This window comes from Cucurbita pepo, chromosome LG02 (genome assembly GCF_002806865.2).
Source record: "Cucurbita pepo subsp. pepo cultivar mu-cu-16 chromosome LG02, ASM280686v2, whole genome shotgun sequence".
Taxonomy (NCBI): Eukaryota; Viridiplantae; Streptophyta; class Magnoliopsida; order Cucurbitales; family Cucurbitaceae; genus Cucurbita; species Cucurbita pepo.
The window spans coordinates 11,959,337-11,981,731 of record NC_036639.1 but is presented as its reverse complement, the minus strand read 5'-3'; the positions used below and the strand labels follow the sequence as shown (position 1 = coordinate 11,981,731).

The 22,395-nt window shown below is 36.4% G+C and overlaps 5 protein-coding genes across 14 annotated transcripts; 2 read left to right on the top strand and 3 right to left on the bottom strand.

Moving 5' to 3' along the window:
- The first annotated feature begins 29 nt into the window (after positions 1-29).
- LOC111787872 (EID1-like F-box protein 2) lies at positions 30-2,512 on the top strand. Of its 3 annotated transcripts, none has more exons than XM_023667960.1 (4): positions 30-138; positions 286-338; positions 874-1,679; positions 2,202-2,512. In XM_023667960.1, the coding sequence occupies exon 3, from the start codon at positions 907-909 to the stop codon at positions 1,651-1,653; it is 747 nt and encodes a 248-aa protein (XP_023523728.1). In that variant the 5' UTR covers positions 30-138; positions 286-338; positions 874-906; the 3' UTR covers positions 1,654-1,679; positions 2,202-2,512. The 3 variants fall into 3 exon arrangements, with proteins under 3 accessions (XP_023523728.1, XP_023523726.1, XP_023523725.1); XM_023667958.1 differs by having other exon boundaries at positions 836-1,679; XM_023667957.1 differs by having other exon boundaries at positions 781-1,679.
- Positions 2,513-3,901: 1,389 nt separating this feature from the next.
- Positions 3,902-7,985, bottom strand: LOC111787871. 2 transcript variants are annotated; one of them, XM_023667955.1, is made up of 3 exons: positions 7,953-7,985; positions 7,693-7,813; positions 3,902-6,639 (listed from the first exon to the last, which is right to left on the bottom strand). In XM_023667955.1, exon 3 carries the CDS (start codon positions 6,611-6,613, stop codon positions 4,268-4,270), a length of 2,346 nt encoding a protein of 781 aa, XP_023523723.1. In that variant the 5' UTR covers positions 6,614-6,639; positions 7,693-7,813; positions 7,953-7,985; the 3' UTR covers positions 3,902-4,267. The 2 variants fall into 2 exon arrangements, with proteins under 2 accessions (XP_023523723.1, XP_023523724.1); XM_023667956.1 differs by lacking the exons at positions 7,693-7,813; positions 7,953-7,985 and adding an exon at positions 7,536-7,659.
- Positions 7,986-10,060: 2,075 nt separating this feature from the next.
- LOC111787870 lies at positions 10,061-13,279 on the bottom strand. 6 transcript variants are annotated; one of them, XM_023667952.1, is made up of 3 exons: positions 13,096-13,279; positions 11,880-12,004; positions 10,061-11,453 (listed from the first exon to the last, which is right to left on the bottom strand). In XM_023667952.1, exon 3 carries the CDS (start codon positions 11,403-11,405, stop codon positions 10,611-10,613), a length of 795 nt encoding a protein of 264 aa, XP_023523720.1. In that variant the 5' UTR covers positions 11,406-11,453; positions 11,880-12,004; positions 13,096-13,279; the 3' UTR covers positions 10,061-10,610. The 6 variants fall into 6 exon arrangements, with proteins under 6 accessions (XP_023523720.1, XP_023523718.1, XP_023523722.1 ...); XM_023667950.1 differs by lacking the exon at positions 11,880-12,004; XM_023667954.1 differs by lacking the exon at positions 11,880-12,004 and having other exon boundaries at positions 10,061-11,441.
- Positions 13,280-14,376: 1,097 nt separating this feature from the next.
- Positions 14,377-16,646, bottom strand: LOC111787869. Of its 2 annotated transcripts, none has more exons than XM_023667946.1 (4): positions 15,868-16,646; positions 15,108-15,488; positions 14,807-15,033; positions 14,377-14,721 (listed from the first exon to the last, which is right to left on the bottom strand). In XM_023667946.1, the coding sequence occupies exons 1-4, from the start codon at positions 16,631-16,633 to the stop codon at positions 14,467-14,469; spliced, it is 1,629 nt and encodes a 542-aa protein (XP_023523714.1). In that variant the 5' UTR covers positions 16,634-16,646; the 3' UTR covers positions 14,377-14,466. The 2 variants fall into 2 exon arrangements, with proteins under 2 accessions (XP_023523714.1, XP_023523715.1); XM_023667947.1 differs by having other exon boundaries at positions 14,828-15,033.
- Positions 16,647-20,303: 3,657 nt separating this feature from the next.
- Positions 20,304-21,834, top strand: LOC111788486 (protein FEZ-like). Its single transcript, XM_023668823.1, has 3 exons — positions 20,304-20,496; positions 20,580-20,830; positions 21,325-21,834. The coding sequence occupies exons 1-3, from the start codon at positions 20,304-20,306 to the stop codon at positions 21,832-21,834; spliced, it is 954 nt and encodes a 317-aa protein (XP_023524591.1).
- The last annotated feature ends 561 nt before the right edge of the window (positions 21,835-22,395 follow it).

Here is a 22,395-nt window from a genome sequence, read left to right as displayed (position 1 = left end):
AATATTCCTCAGCCCTCGTCCTTTCCTTCTTCTCTAATTTAGACCCCAAAGCCAAAGCCTCTTCTTGTTCTTGTTCTTCTTCTTCTTCTTCTTCTTCTTCTTCTTCCTTCTTCTGCTTCACCAAATCCCCCGTTCTATGTGAGCTTCAAATTCCCCTTTTCTTCTTCTTAATGCTCTTCTTCATTTTCTTCTTTTCCTCTTCTTGTTTTTATCTTGTTTCTTTGTTCGGCTTTAGTGCAATGGGAACGAAATTGACTGATTTCTTGCTTCGTTTCTTGCATGCAGAGTCGGGTTTTGGTGCTATGTTAACGCGGGGAGACTGGGTCCGTTCCGCTGAGGTGAGTCTTTTTCTTTTTCTCAAGACGATCTACTTTGTTATCTGGTGTTGTGTGTTCGTTCTTCTTATGGATTTTGTAGGGTTTTATTTATTATTATTTTTTTGGAATTGAATGAGTAATTATTTTGGGGTTTATTTGATTTAGGTGGTTGTTTTTTGTGATGTATGTTGCCGAGGATTTTGTGGATCTGACTCTAATTTACTAAACTTGCTTGAAGAATTCTGCTAGAGTTTGGGGTTTATGTGTTAATTGAGTATCTATGCGTGCCTTGGAGTCTATGGTGAATGCTAATTCATTTCATTGTGTTTAAATTTACTTCGTTATTCTTGAATTGACTTGATTGATTAATCACTTCGATGTTTCGAGTCTATGGTATTGGTTTTAGTTTCTTAACCATTGCTCGAGGCATCATGGGTGTCTAAGGCTTGTTCGATGTATACAGTGTACAATAGTTCATTGGTGTGAAGATTGTTGATCGGAGCTTGGTTTTTCAACAGCTGCTCATTCAATCTAATCTATTGACAACCCATGCTAGATTAATTAATGGTTCCCAGATGCCCATGAAGGAATGATTTTAACGAAGCAATACCGGTGTGTGCATTCAGCGAGCTGCCTGTGCACAAAGGGGCATCTCAGTGAGGATGCAGTATTTCTAGTATTCCAATATTTGAACTGGAATCCGAAGTTGATTGCCACTCTTTCCTGTGCATGCAAATGGTTTGACGATCTTGCCAAGCGAGTGCTATGGAAGGAGTTTTGCAGGACCAGAGCCCCAAAAATGATGCTAGATCTGCAATCTAGCGGGAGTCACAGTGTTGATGGGAACTGGAGGGCACTGGGGAAGCTGCTTATTTTCTGCTCGGGATGTAAGAAGGGCGGTCTCTTCAATAACATTCAAATTCCTGGTCATTTTGTTTATAGAACCCGATTTTCTAGGACATCGGGCAAGAGTTTTCTTATGCCACAATGCAGAACAGATATTTTATATGTATCTGATCCTTGTGAACATCTCGACCAAGGGGAAGAAGGAGATATCGGTTTCTTCCGGGGTATTTTTAAGTCATTTTCAATGTCAAAGGTTAGGAAAATGCTGATAGAAAGAGGAGCAGAGCTTCATCCAACTGAGGTGTGCCCTTATTGTAAGGCCAAGCTATGGAGCATGCTACAGGCTAAAATGATACCACCGAGTGCAAGCTGCAGATTGGGTGCTTATGAGGATTGCATCGACTACTATGTCTGCCTCAATGGACATATGGTCGGTATTTGCACTCTGTTACCCTTGTCAGATTCTGAAGAGACGTCGGAGTTGGAGTGATAGCTACGTCATACACCATAGAAAAGGTAACATACCACATCTAACTTATGCATGTTTCTCTCTAGAATCTGGTATAGATTTGAAAGTTGAGCAACCAAAACTAAGTTTTTTAGTCAAATACTTGATTGTTTAAATTTTCCCTTTGATTTTCCATCTGCAACCATGCTGAAGCAAATGTTGTGATGGTCATTATGAATTGAATCCCAATTCCCAACCAAGAACCTGATTTTCTAGTGGCAAAACTAACTCTCTGTCACCTCCTATTGGTTTCCATTGGAGGAACTTGGAAATATTATCTGATCAGGGGAATGGTTTCTTTAACAAGCCTGCAGTGTCTAAGAAGGGTGAGAATATTTTTGGTTTTATAGTGTAAGTGAGGGAAAGGGCCTGTTGTGACAGTTTGTTTTGCTCTAACTTGGAAGAAAAAATTTACTTTGATAGGATCATTCAATTGGACTAATTATTTTTTTGCTTTTTTTGTTCTCTTGAGTCCATAAATTTATTTTTTTTGGGAGCTATTGAATCTGAGAGCCATTGTTCTTGAACAGGTCGATAAAAAGGCCTGCACAATCACCCTTGGATCTCATGCTGATTGGATGAACTTTGCCTCTAGTCCGTTCCACTTTTGTTTGGTGGAACCCAGCTTAGAATTCTGGGAAAATGTTCAATGGTGAAGACTTAGAAGCATTAGCAGAATCAGATTTTTTGTAAAAAAAAAACATCCTTTTGGATTGAAAGGTAGAACCATATAATTTTCATGTAAATTAACCTCTGATCTTATACTTGATATTGGTGATGGTGACTGGAATGATTATTATTATTTAAGATAATGGATTGCTTTATATGTTCTGAACTCTTAGAAATCTCATTGTGAAATGGATATGACCTTAGCTGAAGCTTCCATCCTTGACACTTGATCATCCCCTTCACACACTTCAATTGAATTACTTGGCTTGCAATGTCTGTAAACTTGTTAGACACATGTCTTCGATGGTTCTACCACTCTCCTTGTTGCTCCTCTGATGCTCATTGTCCCAATGTTAGCTTCCGGCACGCTTGAAAACTGTCCTATGGAAGTTTTACCTCTGATGCTCAGCTGAGAGGACAGGAGCAAAAGGGGGCAAGCATATCCTTCCTCTAGTTATGGAAGGTGCTTGAACGTATTGCTCTTGTTTGCTATAATTGACATAACCCTCCATATCGAGCTTGCTTCAATACCTTTCAACCATCTCAGCCATCCTACAACCCAAATTCTCCTTGTTCAAACCAGGGTCAATGGTAGAATTTATGTTTCCCGTCATGTCATTTTCAATTAAAAATGTTTCCGTTTCGAATCTACTTGATACGAACCAAGAACCAAAGGGTCTCAATCATACCATATGATCCATTTTGTGTAAGGAATCCTCCTTGTTTGTCCTTACTCTGAATCGATTCATTCCATATCTTCTCCTTCTCCTAATTCTTCCTAAAGTGGCAGCATAAAGAGTTAATATCCTCTTTTCAATAGTAACTTATACAATTCTTGAAGATACTTGATTTGGCTTGTCAATCTTGAACAGAGCTTCAAATTCAGTGTGATAAAAAGACTTGATATTGTGTTATTTACCAGCACAAGCAGATAGTGGATGGCCGAAGATCAAAACCAAAATGTGCCAGGGGTTGATCATCGAAGCCAGGGCAATAACTCAGAAGGAAACTAAGAAAGAATTTGAGCGCTGGTTCATCAAATCGCAGAGAATCACCCAACTATGGTTATGATGTCAGAGATGCGTGATGATTTTGTATGGGCTAAATAGAGATGATGTAAGAAGACCAAAGGGGCCATTGGAGAGGGTTTTGTTTTTCTTCCCATTTTTGCACCAGAGAAGGAATTGTTACAGAGTTTACTACAGCAATCTCTGGTGAGAAGCAGAGAAAGGCATTGTTTCGTTTCCAGCCCATAAAAGTTGTTCAGCAGAACAGAAGAAGATTATCCAAAAATTGAGTCAAGCATGCATTCTCAACCAATTAAAAACAGGTGCAAAAAGACCTATGAAAATGACCATTTCCCAACAGTTGGATGTGGTCTAGTTTTAGCCAAAACTTGTGATCAAACAAAACATCTAAGTTGTGATATGCAATAAACCAAGAAACCAATCAGTTTCAGTTTGGTTCGGTTCGATTTTAACCAAACTTCGCTTTTACGATTTACCGAGCAGCAACCAAAGACACTAATGAGAGCAAGAGAAAAGAGGTTGGCGGTTGTATATGTAAATAAGAAACTAAACATCTAAATTGAATAGAGAAGGATGAACCAACAAAATCAAGGTCGAACATCTTTCAACACTCAATGACATGGTACATGAAGTCATCCCTATTCTTAGTTTTATTCTCACAAGACCAACCAGGCGTAGCTTTATATCATATGGTAGTTTCTCTGTAAAGGGGCAATACCCAAAAAAAAAAGAAAAAGGAAAAAAGAAAAACAAGAAACAGAGATGCATAAAGCACACAAGTTATTAATGCACAATTTGACTCACAATCCTGTGATTTCACCACCTTCTGTTCATTCCCAGATGTATTCTTCCATCACTATACAAATTCTACTGAGTTATACGAAATCTACCTTTTCAGTTCAAGCTGTGGCTCTTAGAGAAGTAGGCTTCTTGTCTTGCAGTGAGATAACCTTTTCAAATGCCCCTACCAAGGCCTTGACCTTACTCTTTCGGGTACGAACGAGTTTTCTCGCAGTTTCCGCTATGACATTATTGAACAAAACCTGAGTATCTTTCTTCCCTTCCACATCTTGATGTCTCAAAACTACCTTTTCAGATGGCGGTGTGGAATTCTTGGAAATCCCCTTGACTATTCCCTTCTTCAAGCTTGTTCTTCGGCCATCCTTGCTCTTTTGGTTGTCCCCCAACGATTTTCCTTCCATAAATTTGAGCCTCGTTGGACCATGACTTTTGGAATCAAGGTCAATTACCTTCTTGTTCCTGAAACTTAAGCTGAAAGATGAAGAATCCTTTCCTTTGGTCTGAAGCATTCTCGGGGACTTGCCTTTTTTAACCCCATTGGGATCATCTTCTTTTTTTATGCCACCGTGTTTCTTCGATCCCGAAACAGTGGCGTTCGCTTCATATTTTGTATATTTAGTTCCACCAGAATCTTCTCTAAGAGGTGAAAGAGATGGGCCATTTGCCAAGGATGATGGTGACTTTTGATACCCCTTCAAACCATGCTTGTCATTTTGGTCAGATTCTAGAAGCTTGCTCTTCTTAGTTTCCACATTGATGACATGCAAGATTTTCTCTTGTGATTCCACACTTGATGCTTCCTTGGCTTGAGCTCTTCTCGTTTTGTTCTGACTTTTGACTTGAGACACAACTTTCGAGTTCTTGTTCTTTATCGCAGGTAAGTTTACCACGGTATCGACAGAATTTGGATCCATTGTGATTATGGACTTTTCCACCACTTTCGTTCCATTTCCTTTCAAGGTTCCCGCTCCTTCACCTGATTTAGAAATGTTGTTGCTGTGGGCTGCAATATTACCAGAAGGACCAGAAGAGGTCACTGATTTTGCTTTCAAAGCTTTCGGCTTTGACAAACTGTCGCCCCCTGCTTCTGCAACACTGGTCAAAGCTTGTTTTGGAGAACTTTCAGATTTGGTAGACGAATAAACTACTTGCTTTGTAGTTTTATGAAACTTGGGTTTTGAGGTTATGGGCTTAGTTTTTGTCTTGGCCACCAGTTCCTTACCTTCATTCATAGCTTCACTCTTTAATGGACTTCGCCTGTTTGAACCTTGCCTGCTAAGAGAACTTTCAGCCACTACTACCGGTTCCTTACTTTCTCTTCTAACTCCAATCTCTACTCGACTTCGCCTGCTAGGAAAAGTTTCAGGCGTTACCTGTTCCATATTTTTGCTCGTAGCTTCAATCTCTACTGAGCTGTGCCTGCTAGTAGAATTTTCAGGCACTACTCGTTCGCTACTTTCACTCGAAACTTCCATCTCTACTGGACTTTGCCTGGTAGGAGAGTTCACAGGCACTACCAGTTCCTTACTTTCACATATAACTTCAATCCGCCTGGTAGGAGAATTCAAAGGCACTACAAGTTCCTTACTTTCACTTATAACTTCAATCTGCCTGGTAGGAGAATGCAAAGGCACTACCAGTTCCTTGCTTTCACTTATAACTTCAATCTGCTTGGTAGGAGAATTCACAGGCACTATCAGTTCCTTACTTTCACTTATGACTTCAATCCGCTTGGTAGGAGAATTCACAGGCAGTACCAGTTCATTACTTTCACTTATAACTTCAATCTTCTTGGTAGGAGAATTCATAGGCACTACCAGTGCCTTATTTTCACTTATAACTTCAATCTGCTTGGTAGGAGAACCCATAGGCACCTCCGGTTCCTTACTTTCGCTCGTAACTTCAGTCTCACTTTGCCCGTTAGGAGCTTTTACAACCGTTGCCTGTTCCTTACTTTTGCTTGTAACTTCAGTCTCACTTTGCCTGTTAGGAGCTTTTACAAGCGTTGCCTGTTCCTTACTTTTGCTCTTAACTCCAGTCTCTACCGGACGTCTGCTAGGAGAACTTATCGGCACTACCCGTTTAATCACATCAGTGCCACCACTAATACATGTCCCCGAACTAGGTGAAACCTTCGACTTGGTCACACGAACAGAGTGCTTTTTTTCAGGCACAACCACAGCCTGGTCTGAATTTTGGGCATCAAGTGCCTTTTTCATTGCTCTTTTCAACAAGGGAACTCTGGCCTTCGTCTCTAATGAATGATTATGTCCATATTTGCAAATATCATGACAAGAACCAATTGAGGATCTGCGGTCACGAAAACTGTTTTGTTCATCAATACTCAATGAGATTGCTTTTCCCATAGACAATCTTCTCAACCTATCACCATCAGATCTGTGGGTCTCAGGGGACATTGACAAATCCATACTCCCATCAACCATTTAACAGCAAAATTTGAGAGCACTACCTGAAGATCAAACAAAAATAAAAACTCAATAAATTCAAGAGCTTACAAGCAAGTTCGTAGATGCCAAGTGAACCAACAAAAAATCAAAGAAAATACTCTCTACCTTTCTAATGAAAATCCAATTGATTTTACAAGCTAATTAGACTTCTTACATGAATGAGAATTTTAAAGAAACAAAGAGGATAAAGATCACATCTCTATGATTGTTCTATAAAGTGTATTGACTGAGAACTCTTCCACAATAAGGTCAATCAAACATGGAGTCTTTTCAAAAAGAAAAAGAAAAAGAAAAAGAAAAAAATATCAACGTAGTTTCATAAATGCTTAGCATATCGACTACTTGAAGATGAGCGTAGATCCAAAAAGAAGTTTATCAAGCATGATTAAAATATATGGAAACCACAAAATCCACGAAGATTAATGAAAATTAAAGTATTGATTTCCCAAACATCTAGACAACGATATGTTTTTGCTTGATGGCCCTACTAATAAATGCCAGATTTGAACCAAAACATATCACTTTAATGGAACATTGGAGTAGAGCTGCTGAAGGGAGACATTGTGCATGGTATTATGATGGTGAAGGATGAGACCAAGGACTTCTCAAACACTCATAAGCATTCATTAGATGCAAATCAACTGGACGTAATAGATTATAGTATTGTGATGAACAAATCAAGTGCTTCTCTCTAAAAAAGTACTTAAAACTTGAAAAGCGCTTTTAATAGTTAAAAGCACCGTTTGTCTCCTGCAGGTAAAAATGAAGTGATGATTCCATACAGTTTTTCCTGAATGAAGATCAAAGAAGAAACACAACAAGCACATCGATCTTGAAGATAATGGAACGAATCATGAGGGAGTTGATTAACAAGCAAGTATCAATCATTTCAACTCACAAATTCCAATCACAGTTCATGGAATCAAAGCAACCATTCCAATAATCCGATATCAATCAGAGCATCAACAGAAACATCCATCTCCGAAATCGCTATTGAATGCTCCATTTGCTACTCCAAACACAAACAAAGAATAAAAAGAGAAACAAATACATACCGCTTCCGATTCTTCTCCGCGATGCTAACAAGTCTCCGTTGCTTAACAAGAAAGCAAAGAAACACGAAACGAACACGATACGATTCAGCCCGATCAAATTGAAAGAGATCGAAGAAAGAACCTGTGTCCGATCAAAACCAAGCAAAATTCAAAACGTAGAAGAAGGATTGATTCGAGTCCAGAGATCGTGCAAGCAACTGAACAATTCAAGTTCTGTTGAGAATTTTCTTTTGCTTTTTGTCTCAATCAAATCAACTCACCGTCTTCGTTTTCCGAGGACCCACAGAGATCGTNTTTTTTTTTTTTTTTTTTTTTTTTTTTTTTTTTTTTTTTTTTTTTTTTTGAGGAATTAAATTTTTGATTCAATGAATGAATTTAATTCATAAATGAATGAGTTAATTAGGGTGATCCGCGTGATATCCAGAACAGTCTTTTTCCATCTCATTTCTCAATTATTTATATTAATTTATTAGGTTTCTCAAACGGTTTATGCAAGTAAATAAAGTACCAATATTTATCTTTTTTTTTTCTTTTTCATTTTAAATATTTTAAATAAATATTTATTTAATCTCATATAGATCAGTTGTTTCCATAATTAAATTAAATTGTTTTATTTTATGTCTAATATATTTTAAATAAACAAAATTTTACTATTTTTTTTTTATCAAAATTCAATTTTTTTAACGATATTTAATATATATTTTTAAATTTTAAAGATTAAATAGTTATGAATTTAAAAATTCAAACAAATTAACAAAAATTAATATATGGTAATTTTACACAAAAATGGATTTTAAAATTTGGTAGATTTAAAATTGAAAATTCTACTATTTTTTTTATAATTATTTATTTTTTTTCTATAAATTAATAGATTTATTTAAAAGTTTCTAGATTTCAAAGTCTAACTAAATACAAGTGAAATTCTAACATTCAACTTAAATTATTTAAATTGATCATTAAATTAAATAGTATTTATTATTTATTTAAAAGTCCTTCCTACCATTAATAGTTTTTTAAAACAAAAAATATAATTTTTTTCTATTTAAGAATTTCAATTTAGTATAATAATATTTTAATGAGTCCATTTTTCTACGGCTGATATGACTTTTGAGCAATAAAAAATATTTTTTCCCATTAAAATGATTTTTTAAATTTTAATATCAAAAGACATTTTGAAAATTCTAAAAAAAAAATAATAAACAAGTATATTGATTTACTTTTAAAAATTAAAAAATTAAATTCAGATAATAATTTTAAATTAAGTTAAAAAATTTAAAATATTATAATTTAGTCTCTGTATAAAAAATAAAAAAAAAAAATAGTTATAGACTTATAATTATAGAAATAATCATAATTGAAATAATTTTTATTATTGATAAAATATTATTAATATATTATTATCAATTTCCCAATAATATATACAAATTAGAAATTTTGTTTCTCTCCTCTTTATTTTAGTTTATTTATTTATTTGTGAAACCTTTGAAAAAATATTCTATTTACTTTATTTTCTCAAATTTGTAGCAATATAATAATACATTTATTATCAAATAATAAAATTTGTTCATAAATAACAATAATAGCTGGCTTGATTTCTAAACTTTAAAATGTGATTAGGTGTAACATCAATTTAATTAATGTCGTTAACTAAATAATGACATCACAAGTATATTATATAAATGTACGGCACAAGAAATTAGTTAGAAAAAATAAATAACATTTGAATGTACCTTTTAAAAATAAAATATATACCTTCGATATGCATCAACTTAAGCATTGCTTAGCTCAACAAAATATATACCTTTGACCTTGAGACCCCATATGTCAACTTAAACGTAGCTCAGCTCCATAAAATATATACGATCATGAGATCCTATATCCTAAGTGCAGCTCAGATCCGTAAAATATATGCTTTCGATTACGAGATCTCGTACATCAGAGGTTCGAGTCTCTCAACTCTATATAATATTACGTATCTAACCTCTTTTATAGACCATATCGGGAATAGGTAGAGATTTCATTTTCACGTACCCACTTTGAAATGTGAAGGTTGAATATCTTAGCTTGTATTTGTATATTTTCGCTGTTTGTTTGTACCCACTTCTCAAACAACCCTTACCTAATAGACCAACCCTACCTTCATCTCCATTCCATTTTTTTCTTCTTTATTTATTTATTTTTATTTACTAAAATGAAATATAAAATATTTTCAAAAAAGGAAAATATTTATTAGTTATTCTTATATCTTTTTAATACATTGTATATACAATTTCAAATTAAAAAAAAAAAGTAATCTATTTATATTACACACGAAAATGTAAATAGTGGACATCTATAGCTCGACTAGTTAAAATTTTGTACTCACGACTAGAAGTTTCAATTTGGTCCTTATATTGAGCGTTTTGATATAGTTTTAAACGCTTTGATCTAGTCCTTGTTTATATAAAACATGGGCATCATATAATTACTCCAATCCTCTGTACAAGCAGTGAAACAAGGACATGAGCTTCTTATAGCCTTGTCCATACAGCAGCACCTATTTTCCAGATATCTATGGCACAATGCCAGTGAATGTGGCACACAAAAGCCACAAGAGGACACCAGAAATTACCAAGTTCAAACTTGTACGCCCTTACACAAGAAGAGTTTTTAGGGAAAGAAAATGGGACACTAAGCCAAAACAAAACTTATTTTACCTGGGGCTGCAAGGATCATCCATGATTGCTGGAGAGCGATGTTGAATCTGAACAATCCTGCTGAAATGTCGGCAAATTGGGACGGGAAGCGGGAAGCTAATGTGTCGACTAGCTAAGATATGAAGTCGTCTATCTTGATGCCTGTGGCTGGTTTGTAGAAGTAAAAGTCCTGGAGTGATGGCCTCCACCAGACACAATTCAGGCTGACTTGTGGTACGCACCTTAAGTGATGATCTCCCTCATCAGCCAATCCAGACTGGGGTATGCAAAATACAATATTAGAAACGACGGGAGAGCGAAAAGGACGGTGACTAATATGTACAGAGCCAAGATTGCTGCACTGGCAGGCACGGCGTATAGGATGATCAGGAGGAAGATGATCACCAGTGGAAATTTAGCTGTCAAGTGAACGAAGAACACGAGCAATTTGCAGAGAGAAGATTTCAGTCTCTCCAGATTAAAGCTATGGGCATGGCTATTGGCGTTGTTTGGTCGTTGTGGATCTAATTGACGAACATGGTGTCCCCTTCTAAGGTTACTGTGACCGACTTGATTACTCCTTGAATTTCCGCTCACGGGGAAGACTAGTTGATCCCCAGAGAAATCAGAACGAGATTTCACCCTTTCACCGTTCATGTTCTCAACCATCCACAAAAGGAAGTAATTCTTGCAAGGGAATTTGAGGTTTCCTTTATAAACTAGGCGGAAGGATAGGAGGTTGCACCATGGGCAGGATATGAAAAGCGGAAGCTGAACGGGTAATGTCGGGAACTTCACCACAGCCCACTGCAATCCCAAGATGCAATTCTTGCAGAGAGTATGGCCACACCATAAAACATGGGGCACATTCTCAACAATGTTGAAGGATTCCCAGCATATTGGACACTCTAGCACCTCCTCCCTACCATCTGAAGATACCTCATCATCAGAACACTCTGTGGCGGTATGAGTCGGTTTTTGGGAGCCGCTCTTTAGTCCAGTACATCCAGCCACACAATTGGAAGCAAAATTCCACATTCTAACAACACACAGCTACGGGTCAGAAACGACCACCTGCAATAGTAGCTGAAGTTGCAGTTTACCAAGGCATATTAGCAATTAACTTCATGCCAAATGAGTCAATTATGCTTTATCTAAGAGTTGAGTCTTAAAGGTAAAAGGAAAAATGGAGAAAAAATCAACTAAATCAACAAGGACTGTACCTGACATCACGAGACAAGGTACATAGATATCATATGTACCATTAATTTGAGTCGAACGATGTATAATATTTGAGAAAGTTGGATTAATTTCATCGATAGTGAATGATGGATGAATGCTTGACTAAGATTGTAGGAAAATCATGTAACAAGGAAAAGGTGCAACGCTATGGAGGAAAGGCGTGTAAAGAATCAAACTTCTTTTTTTCTAATTTACACGAGTAACCAATATAAAGTAGAGAAATAGAACTTAGAAAACAGTCTTAAGAAGGACCTCGAAAGATTTCCCTACCTGTCCTCACTGTTTTCAAAAGCACGCCTATGTGTTTCACAGAAAAACCGACACTGGAAGCCTGGCTTCAAATAAGACTGCTTGAGGCGCTCCCGCCTCGGTGCTAGAGATGGGCAAGAAATATTCTGAAAGAGTATTCAGTTTTCTCCGCAATCTCTAACAAAAACTCTAATTTTTAAAGTTTCCATTATCAACTTATTTATAATACTATACCCAGCCTAATATAATAAGGAAACCTGTAAATCCACAAAAGAGACGGGTTACCTCTAAAGGACCAAAAACATTAAGGCACCCCGCTCGATAACCATTTAGGTTTTGATTTTTTATTCTTGGTTTATGAAAATTAAGCCTATATTTTGATAACTAAAAAAACTTTCCCGGGTTTTCTTGTCTTGTTATCTACCTTCCAAATTTTGATAACTAAAAAAAATAGTTAACAAAAACTTGTTTTTGTTGTTGGAATTTAGCTAAGAACTCAAATATTTTCTTAAGAAAGATGAATCCATGATAAAGAAATGAAAAGAAAACAAGAATAATTTTCAAAAACCAAATGGTTAACAAATGGGGCCTTAATTTTTGAGTATTAGAGTTATAAACACCACTTTCACACATGAGCTTTTTTGTTCGTTATCTACTTTTAAAAGTATTTTCAAAACTCAAGCAAAGTTTTTAAAACTAAAAAAGTAGCTTAAAATTTGGCTATGAATTCAAAACTTTCCTTTACCAGAGGTGAAAGAAAACCATAGACGAAACAAGCACACAATGTTCAGAAACAGAAAACTAAAAACAAAATTGTTATAAAACAAGGCCTAAATAAACCATAGATGCAGCAAGAAAATGGCAAAATAGGTTGAGAAATAACGCCCTAGAGACGATCGATTGGAGGCCAAGTACTATACAATTAGCCTCATCAGATACAAAATTAACCTAAACGCGTTAACATTACATTACAAATATCCATTAATTGCATAAACCGCACAAAAGAATTCAAATCAAATCCCCTAAAAAAGGCAGAACAATAAGAACAAACACGCAAAGAACAAAAAAAATCCCTAAAATCCTCGCAGAAACCGCAAGATTACTGAAAATACACAACAAATTCACCAGGTGAAAATCAAAGAACAACATTGCAGAAACAGNAAAAAAAAAAAAAAAAAAAAAAAAAAAAAAAAAAAAAAAAAAAAAGCTCCAGAAAGAAAGGATGAGGCGATCTTACCCTAACAAATCCCTCACGCCGTGTGAGGGATGAACAAGAGAAGCTTGAATCGAGATTATTCAGTTGACTTGAACTCCGGTTAGGATTACGGGACGATATTTTTCAGTCGGGAAAGGGCAAAAGCTTAAATGAAAATGGAGCTTGGCGGTGTGTTGTTGTGGACCTTCTTTTCCTGCTCATCACTCATCCATGTGGAACCAGATCTGAGAGTTCTTTCAATGTCACGAGACTTGCACGTGATCCCTCAAATTTTCTTTTTAAAAATTCTGTAATAAATTTAATCATTTTTTTCGATAATTATTTGACTAAATAAAAAGATTAAAGATTTATTAACCACAAATTAATTTTGTATGTAATAGAATTTTTTTTAATATTTTATTGTCGTTTTTGGCAAAATTTGTTAATTACTAACGAGTAATTAATCCTAATTTGTTGAAATTAATCACGAATTCACTAATGTAAAGTTAAATTAATTAGAGCTTAATTAAGTCTTTTATTTTCAAATTATTTTTTGTATGCATCATTTTATAATTACTTTTTATATTATTTTATTATAATTCATCGTTATTATATAAGGTTTATAATCGAATATTCCTAAGTTCAGCGTCATGCAGTCCAATTGCATCCATGTCATTCTATTTATTAAAAAAACATTGAGCTTAGAGTCTACCGAGGGAGCCAACCTAACTTCAATATCCTAAAACCGTACCCAAATAGTACTAAATATTATTAATTCTCCAAATAGTAGTCATATTGAGCTTTTTTAGTGTAACGACCTAAGTCCACAGCTAGCAGATATTGTACTCTTTGGGCTGTTCCTTTCGGATTTTCCCTCAAGGCTTTAAAACGTGTTTGCTAGGAAAAGGTTTTCACACTCTTATAAATGGTGTTTCGTTCTCCTCCCTAATTAATGTGGGATATCATATCTAGTCTTAATTACGTTAGAAATGGTTCTAGAACAATCCAAAATGGTAGAATGAAGCTAAAGAAAAGTGATCCAAGCTATTTCAGACACTCAGAGCCGCCACGAGCAAATACAAACCTAGCTGAGCTGCAACAGTTCAAGCCTACCGCTAACAGATATGTGAGACCCCATATCAGTTAGAGAGAGGAACGAAGCAATTTTTTTTATAAGGGTATGGAAACCTTTTTCTAGCCTAAGGGTTTTAGAACATTGAGAAGAAGCCGAGAAGGAAAAGTAAAAAAAAATTCTTCTAGCCATGGTTTGAGCGGTTACACGAGCCAACTAAAGCCAAACTTAACTAAAAAAATCGACCCAGAACTCCAAAATCACTTTCATTCAGATATGATCTCGATTCCAGAAGATTTGTATATATATAAATGTACAAGATTCGGGTATGATTTCCAAAATCAACAAGGAAAAAGCAAAAAAGAGGGCTCTAAAGCAACCTTTCCATGAACAAACTTGACTTGGTGAAGCTTTTTATGGCACCAAATCAATTGGTTCTCTGTTAATCTTGACATACTCACCACTCTTGATATCAATCTCAGCTCAACCTCTGCTATCAACAATTCATCCCTCGCTATGCCTTCTTCACTCATCCTTTGCAGCTTCTTCACTATACAATTCCCACTTCTCATCATGTCTTTTAGCCGTTTCTCCTTCTAAATTTCATGTAATTTCAAGATCAAAACTCACAAACAACGAAAAGGGTTGATTTTTATCAGAAAACCCAGAAAAAAAAAGTACCTTTTTTAGATCAGTTCTTACTTGGATCATCATGAGTTCTGCATCAAACGGGTTTTGGGTATCAATCCGATGAACATGTTCTTGAGGAAACATGAACTTGATAGCTGAATTCCCAATGTCCTTGTCCGTTTGAAGCAATTCACGAAAAACCCGTATTGAATCTTCAATGATTGATACTAAATCTGCTGTCGAAATGGTACTTAGATTCTTGTTATTTACACAATCCTCTGCAAGTGAGTTGGGTAAGTAATGGAAAGCTTCAAGATTTCAGGGTAATTTGATAATGTACTCATATACCCACCTCTAATGGCAGGAACTTGAAGAAGATTACGAACGAGACGTCGATTTTTCGCGTAGTTTTCGATTCGAGGACCGTTAAACGGTTCGTCCTCGATGAATCTTTGAATGAGAATGCAGAAGAGTTGAAACTCGTTTACAACTTGACTGAATTGAGAGTCGTTTTGTTGCAATTGTTTGGCTTTTCTATGCTGCCATTGAAGAAGCTCCCAAGACAGACAAAGATGTCCGACATAGACCATTTCCATGTCTCTTTTGATGTCTTTTATCAGTTTTAGACAGCCCTTGTCGGCTCTCCCTGGCCTTAACATGTCGGAAAACAGAGATTTTAGGCTAGATTTTCTTGCATCATTTGGAAAAACTGGTTCTTTTAGCTTAACAAAACCTGCAACATAGTAATCAAATCACGATTCCAACCCACTATAGAGTCTCTTCTGAAGTCTATGTAGCTCTTGAACAAAGTACACCCTTTGTTTCTTTTGACTACACCTTCGAGTCTAGCAATTTCTTTGTTCGACACTTAGGATTCTATTGACATGCTAAATTAAGGGCATGGCTCTAATACAGTGTTAGAAATCCCGATTCTCCATGATGGTATGATATTGTCCACTTTGAGCATAAACTCTCGTGGTTTTACTTTAGGCTTCCCCAAAAAGTCTCGTACCAATGGAAATGTATTCCTTGCTTATAAACCCATGATCGTTCCCTAAATTAGCTAACATGGAACTCCCTCCCAACAATCCTTAACAAAAGACCTGACTTACCGATGGCGTAATTCGTTTGAGTATTGAAGATGTCGAGCTTTCGCATTTTGTCTGTATAAGTCTTGTAGAGCCCATGAATCTCTTTGAAATGTTCTTTTTGTTCGAAATTTCCACCATTTTTTAGAGGTTTTAAAGCTATGGGGCGCATGGATTCTGGCTCCGGCTCTGGCTCTGTTTCTTCTTCTAGAACAGTTGGAAGCCGTCCTGTTCTTGAGTGTCTTAGCTCAATTTTGAGCTGGTTGATCAAATCATGATGCTCAATCTCGTCCAATTCTGTTTCTTTTGATTCCTCTAAACTCTCTTGATTCTCCTCATCGTTCCAATCATTTACAGCCAAAGATTCCGCATTTGAAACAGAGGATTTGTGTTCTTGTTCTTGTTCTTGTTCTTGTTCTATGGACCCATCATCAAAACATGGAGTTTGATCACAGAACAATTGTTGAACAAAACAGCTGGTTGTTTGTGATTCTTCCATGAATTCATGGATTTGTGAAGTGGGTTTGAGCTGAAACTTGCTTGAATTTGAGCTCGGTAAAACAGAGACAGGCTCTGTCGGTGTTTCTAGTATTGTTTTGTTGCCATGGATTGCAAGAACAGAGCCGACATCCATGTCGTTTGCTCCATAATCAATGGAATTTGATTCGGAGTTGAAAAGGTTGCGATAAATGTAAGAAACATACCTGAAAAAGTTTAAGATTAGTGCTCCAAGAACAGAGACGATGGAGTTGCAGAGGAAAAATTTGAAGGGATTGGCGAAAGGAAGCATGTTATGGAACAGAAATTCATGACTTAGTGCAGGAATATGAATATATAATGTGATAAGGACACAAAATTAGTTTGAATTGATCTCGAGTCGAATGGATAAGAACAAAATTGAAATTTAAAAACGATACCGAATCTAAATCGGAACCCTAATATTCCTTAACTATGTTATTATATTACCTACTTGTTTTGAAATAAGCTAATACTATTGCTTAGACCAACACGTGAACATGTCATATTCTAGCTGTGTGATGTCCTAGTAGACGCGTTTTAAAGTCTTGAGGGGAAGTCCGAAAGGGAAAGCCCAAAGATGACAATATCTGCTAACGGTGGATCTGGGCTGTTACAAATGGTATTAGAGCTTGACACTGGACTGTGTGCCAGCAAGGAGGTTGTTCCCCAAAGGGGGTAGACACGAGACGGTGTGCCAGCAAGGACGCTGGCCCCCAAAGGGGTGGATTTGACGGGGACCCAGGTCGATTGGAGAAAGGAAAGAGTGCCAGCGAGGACGTTGGGCCCCGAACAGGAGTGGATTGTGATGTCCCACATTGATTGGGGAGGAGAACAAAACATCCTTTATAAGGTATAGAAACATTTCCCAGTAGACACGTTTTAAAGCCTTGAGGGGAAGCCCGAAAGGGAAAGCCCAAATAGGACAATATCTGCTAGCGGTGGATCTAGGCCGTTACAAGCTGAGTCAAGGGCTCACAGAGATCCATTCATTTAAGTACTGACGAGGCATGAATTTTTATGTGTCCTATGTACCAAGCAGAATGTCGACATAACTATGTTGTCCAACACTGTCCTCGAAAATTCGTTCTTGAAGGAAGATATCTATGACACTCGTCTTACAATGCTCTCCATACTATAAAACACATGTTTCATTAGGTAGCTCACTTAGGCCATGAAACTCGAGGGCAGTGGAGAGTTGACATCATACCTCCCTCGAGCACATTTTAATGTATTTTATTTTTGGCAGGAATAGACGTCATTTTAGCCAAATTTCATACGGCCTCGTGAAACGTCCGTCTAGTGTCTAATTAACACCAAATTTGAAGAGCTTTCATATTTCATTTGTACGAGTTTCGAAATTCACGTTAGTTTAAAGGGTAATAATGTAATTTTGAAATATTGTATTTACTTAAAGGAGAAGTTAAGTTCACAATTCCCTTTTTGAAATTAGCTAAGTTAGAATAAAAAGAAAAAAGAGAACCATAAATCATAGGGACTTTTGTCTTGCAACACATGGAATATAATTTTTTATTTTTTATTTTCAAATTGTCAAACGTGGAATATTCTTTTATAAATATCAAATTATTAAGGTATTAAAAAAAATTAATAATTTTATTAAAACTTATAAACCAATAAATGTCAAAATATTTAAAATTTGAAAATAATATTTCAAGTGTTTTAAAAAATGCGACCGTTATATTTGCAAATACGACCATTTTCTCCTTCTAGGATACTTTCTGAGTCAACGAAAACGAAAGAGTACACTGTTGATACAGTAGCAGCTTTCAATTTTTTGAACATTTTCTTAGTCATCATATCTTCAGGGTCGCTTATACTCAAATATGGTCTCTGTTCATTCATGTACCCCTCCTTTTAATCAGGTGTCACATGTCCACCTGTTTTTGAGTTGGTTCGTCTTTGAACAAGGTGCACCTTCATTTTCGATGACTAAACGTGTTTTGCTCAAAATAATTGTATATTGGGTGACTTCCTGAAAATTTTCCTATGATGCATGTGAGTGAGGACAAAATATGCTAAAAGAGCTCAAGTAGACACTGATGGTATGGAAAGACGCCTACACGGAACCTATACGAAAGAGCAAACAAGCTCCGTACTCTACTTGAATTTGACTAGGCATTGATTCCCCTCTCGTTCAATCAATCTGCCCTCCTAGGACTGTTGTTTCAAGAATCTGACCTTAGCAACCCGAAACGTGAGCGGGGAAGCTGACTACACCTTAGCCCTTTGACTTGAGTTTGATTTCTGAAGTGCTCTATGAGCCGAGTGTAGAAGCGTAATTAAGAAGGGCTTAAATTGTCACGTGGAATGAGACATAGATAAGTGGGTGGGTTTATTTAGGGTTTGACTTCAAGTCTCTTCTTGGTTGCACGCATGGCATTGGAATGCGCTCAAAATGGCTTTAAATTTTGAACACCTTATCCCAATAATTAATCTTTTTTATTTCTAATTTTTTTGTTTTTGTCTCTCAAAACCCCATTTTTTATTTAAATTTAATTTTAATATCTTATTTCGATGCATGACTTTTTTTTATTATTAAAATATTTCATATATTTTATGTACCAATTAATTCCTTTTTTTTTCCTTTTATAAATAAATTAAATCATAATATCAATTAAAATTATATTATAAAGATCCGTATAGTAAGTTTTTAGTCGCTTAGATTTGAAATTTTTAAACCGTTTTGAGTTTTGTTTTTATTTAGTTCTAAAGATGTTAAAAACGACAAATTTGGTCTCGATACTGCTCTTTACCCCAACCCAACTAGCTCTAGCACGGTAAAAATATATAGCAATAGAAAGAAGTCACCCCGTAATTCTTTGCACCTAGATAGTGTTGGATGATGAAAATCCCACATCGGCTAATTTAGGGAATGATCGTGGGTTTATAATCAAATAATACTATTTCTATTGGAATGAGGCCTTTTGGGGGAAGCTCAAAGCAAAGTCACGAGAGCTTATGCTCAAAGTGGACAATATCATACCATTGTGGAGAGTCGTGTTTGTCTAACATGGTATTAGAGCCATAATAGATTGGTAAATCCTCAAATGTCGACAATATCAATCCATTATCTCCATGAGAATGAAGCATTTTGTGGACAATATCATACCATTGTAGAGAGTCATATTCGTCTAACAGATACCACTAGAACCCTTATGCCTCAACCCTTGATCAGATAAACCCGATTTTTGATTAATCTCAAATTATGAAAACATAATGACGTTCATATACAACAACAATAAATTTGTTCAAAGAAGACCCTTCAACCCTTTTAGGATTAGGGTAAAAGAGCACCAAATCGGGCTTGCACCGACCGACCATGGAATTGTTCTTCAAGCCAAGTCCCTAGCGGTTCGATTCATCTCAAACCAATTTACAATTTTACCCCTAACATAATACATATAGTATAATTTATATTATTTTTGCAGTATAGTTTCTTCATCAATAATTATTTAAAAAAATAAATTGGTAATATCTGACAAAATCATTGGAATAGAAGCTGAGGGAAGAATGGAATAGAAACTGAACACCAATATATATATATATATAGATACATATATATATATAATTTTTTAATTATTATTTAAGTGAGAGTGAGCTTATCTTGGAACTTGGTTTGAGCTCAACGTTGCCATTTATTCATCATCGAAGAACGTCCATTAATTAATAATATATATAAAAGAAATGAATCAGTACAATTTTGTAACCATCCCAAGAAACCGGCTGAACCGGTTCAAACTCCTTAAATTCATCTAAAAAAACCGGTTCTCCAAGTCAAACCAAAACCGGGTTTTTAAAGCTCGGTCGCCAAGATCAATTTTTGTTGACTTTTATGGGTCAGCTTCCTCGCAAAACACAAACCCACCTCGATTATGGTATTTAAACTGTTAGGGGTTGAGAAAAAATTACCATTATTGTTCAAAATGGAAGAAAGAAACAATGAAGAACTTGTTCTTGAAGATGATGATGATGTGATGCTTCCGGGGTTTAGATTCCATCCAACGGATGAAGAGCTTGTTGGGTTCTACTTGAAAATGAAGATCCAGCAGCGGCCGCTTTGCATTGAGCTCATTAGGCAGCTTGATATCTATAAATATGATCCGTGGGATCTTCCGAGTAATGTTGTTTGAATATTGATATCTCTTCCTCTGTTCATGTTGTTGTCGGTGATACTCATTTTGTGTGTCTTTTTGGTTTAGAGCTGGCGGCGAGTGGAGAGAAGGAGTGGTATTTTTATTGTCAAAGAGACAGGAAGTATAGGAACAGTGCGCGGCCTAATCGTGTCACCGGAGCTGGGTTTTGGAAAGCTACTGGCACTGATCGTCCTGTTTATTCTTCCAAATCCATTATTGGGTTGAAGAAATCTCTTGTTTTTTATAAAGGGAGAGCTTGTAAAGCATTCAAAACTGATTGGATGATGCATGAGTTTCGCGATCCGTCTAACGTTATGGTTCGCCTCTAATTTTTTAAGCTCGATTCCTTTAAAATTGAGTCTGTGTTAGGTATGATACTCACCACTTTGAACATGAACTCTCGTGGTTTTACTTTGAGCTTTCCCAAAAAGGCCTTATACCAATCATTCCCTCCCTATAATCCTCCTCTCGAATAAAGTACACTAAGCCCTCAAACAATCTCCCCTTAATCCAGCCCCGACTCCTTCTCTGGAGTCTTCGAACAAAGTACACCGTTTGTTCGACTTTTGACTACACCTTCGAGGCTTACAACTTCTTTTTTTCGACATTTGAGCATTCTATTGACATAGCTAAGTTAAGGGTATGACTATGATACTATGTTAGGAATTACAGATTTTCATAATGGTTTGATTCCCTAAAGATCTCGTACCAATGAAGATGTGTTCCTTACTTATAAACTTAGGATCATTTTCTGAATTAGTCAAGAGCTTATTGTATATTGTTTTGATGTTTGATTGTTTGGTTGTTTTAGGATTCGTGGGCGATATGTCGGATTTTTAAGAAGACGAATGTTTCTCGAAGAGGTGTTTCGTCTACATCGAAACATGAGATAACTTACGAACTCAACGTGAATGGAAACGGGTCGGTTTTGTGTTCGAAAACCGCGGAAGATGTTGTTTGCAATGTCTCGAATGATTATTTGGAGGGAAAGCTCCCTCAGCTTTCCATTCCAAATGAACCCATTGGCGGTCCTTCCAGCTTCACAGCTCAGCCAATGGGAGTCGCCGACATTGATGTTTCCTCTCTACTGTTGAATATGTCGGCTTCCCTTGTCGGCGACTTTGGTTGTCGGGCGCCTGAAACATCTGAGCCGTTTTCGTGGTTTCAGTCTGTTGGCCAGCCCGACGGCTTGGCTGAGCAGCCAATGTACGGCCAAGACAATGCGTTGTTGTTTGAGGACTCGAAGCCGTGGGAATCGCCGCCGCCGCCGCCGTCGATTGGACATGCTTTGAGTTGCATTTGGGACAAGCTGTTGAATTGATATTTGTAATTCCTATGATCTCGAGAAATTTCAGTTTTTTTTTTTTTTAATTTCTATTAATTCAAATATTTGATTGAATTAAATGGAGGTTATTTTAGACATTATGTGAGAAAATTGAGTTACGATTATACACAACAAGCTAAAGCGGGCAATATTTGTTAGTAGTAAGTTGTGAGATCTCACATCGGTTGAAGAGGAAACGAAACTTTCCTTATAAGGGTATGAAAACCTCTTCTTAGTATACACGTTCAAACTATGAGGCTAATGACTATACGTAACACGCTAAAGTAGAAAATATTTGCTAGAACTTGATTGTGAGATCCTACCTCGGTTGGGGAAAAAACGAAACTTTCTTTATAAGGGTATGAAAACCTCATATTAATCTACGCGTTTTAAAATCGTGAGGCTCACGACAATACCTTACGAGCTAAAATGGACAATATTTGCTAGCGGTGGTCTCAGGCTGTCTATGTTCAAGTCAAAAACCACTCTACGATAGTTTTGTTCTTAAGGGTCATTTTCCATACCGTTGGTTGACAATTTTTTTTAAATGGAACATGA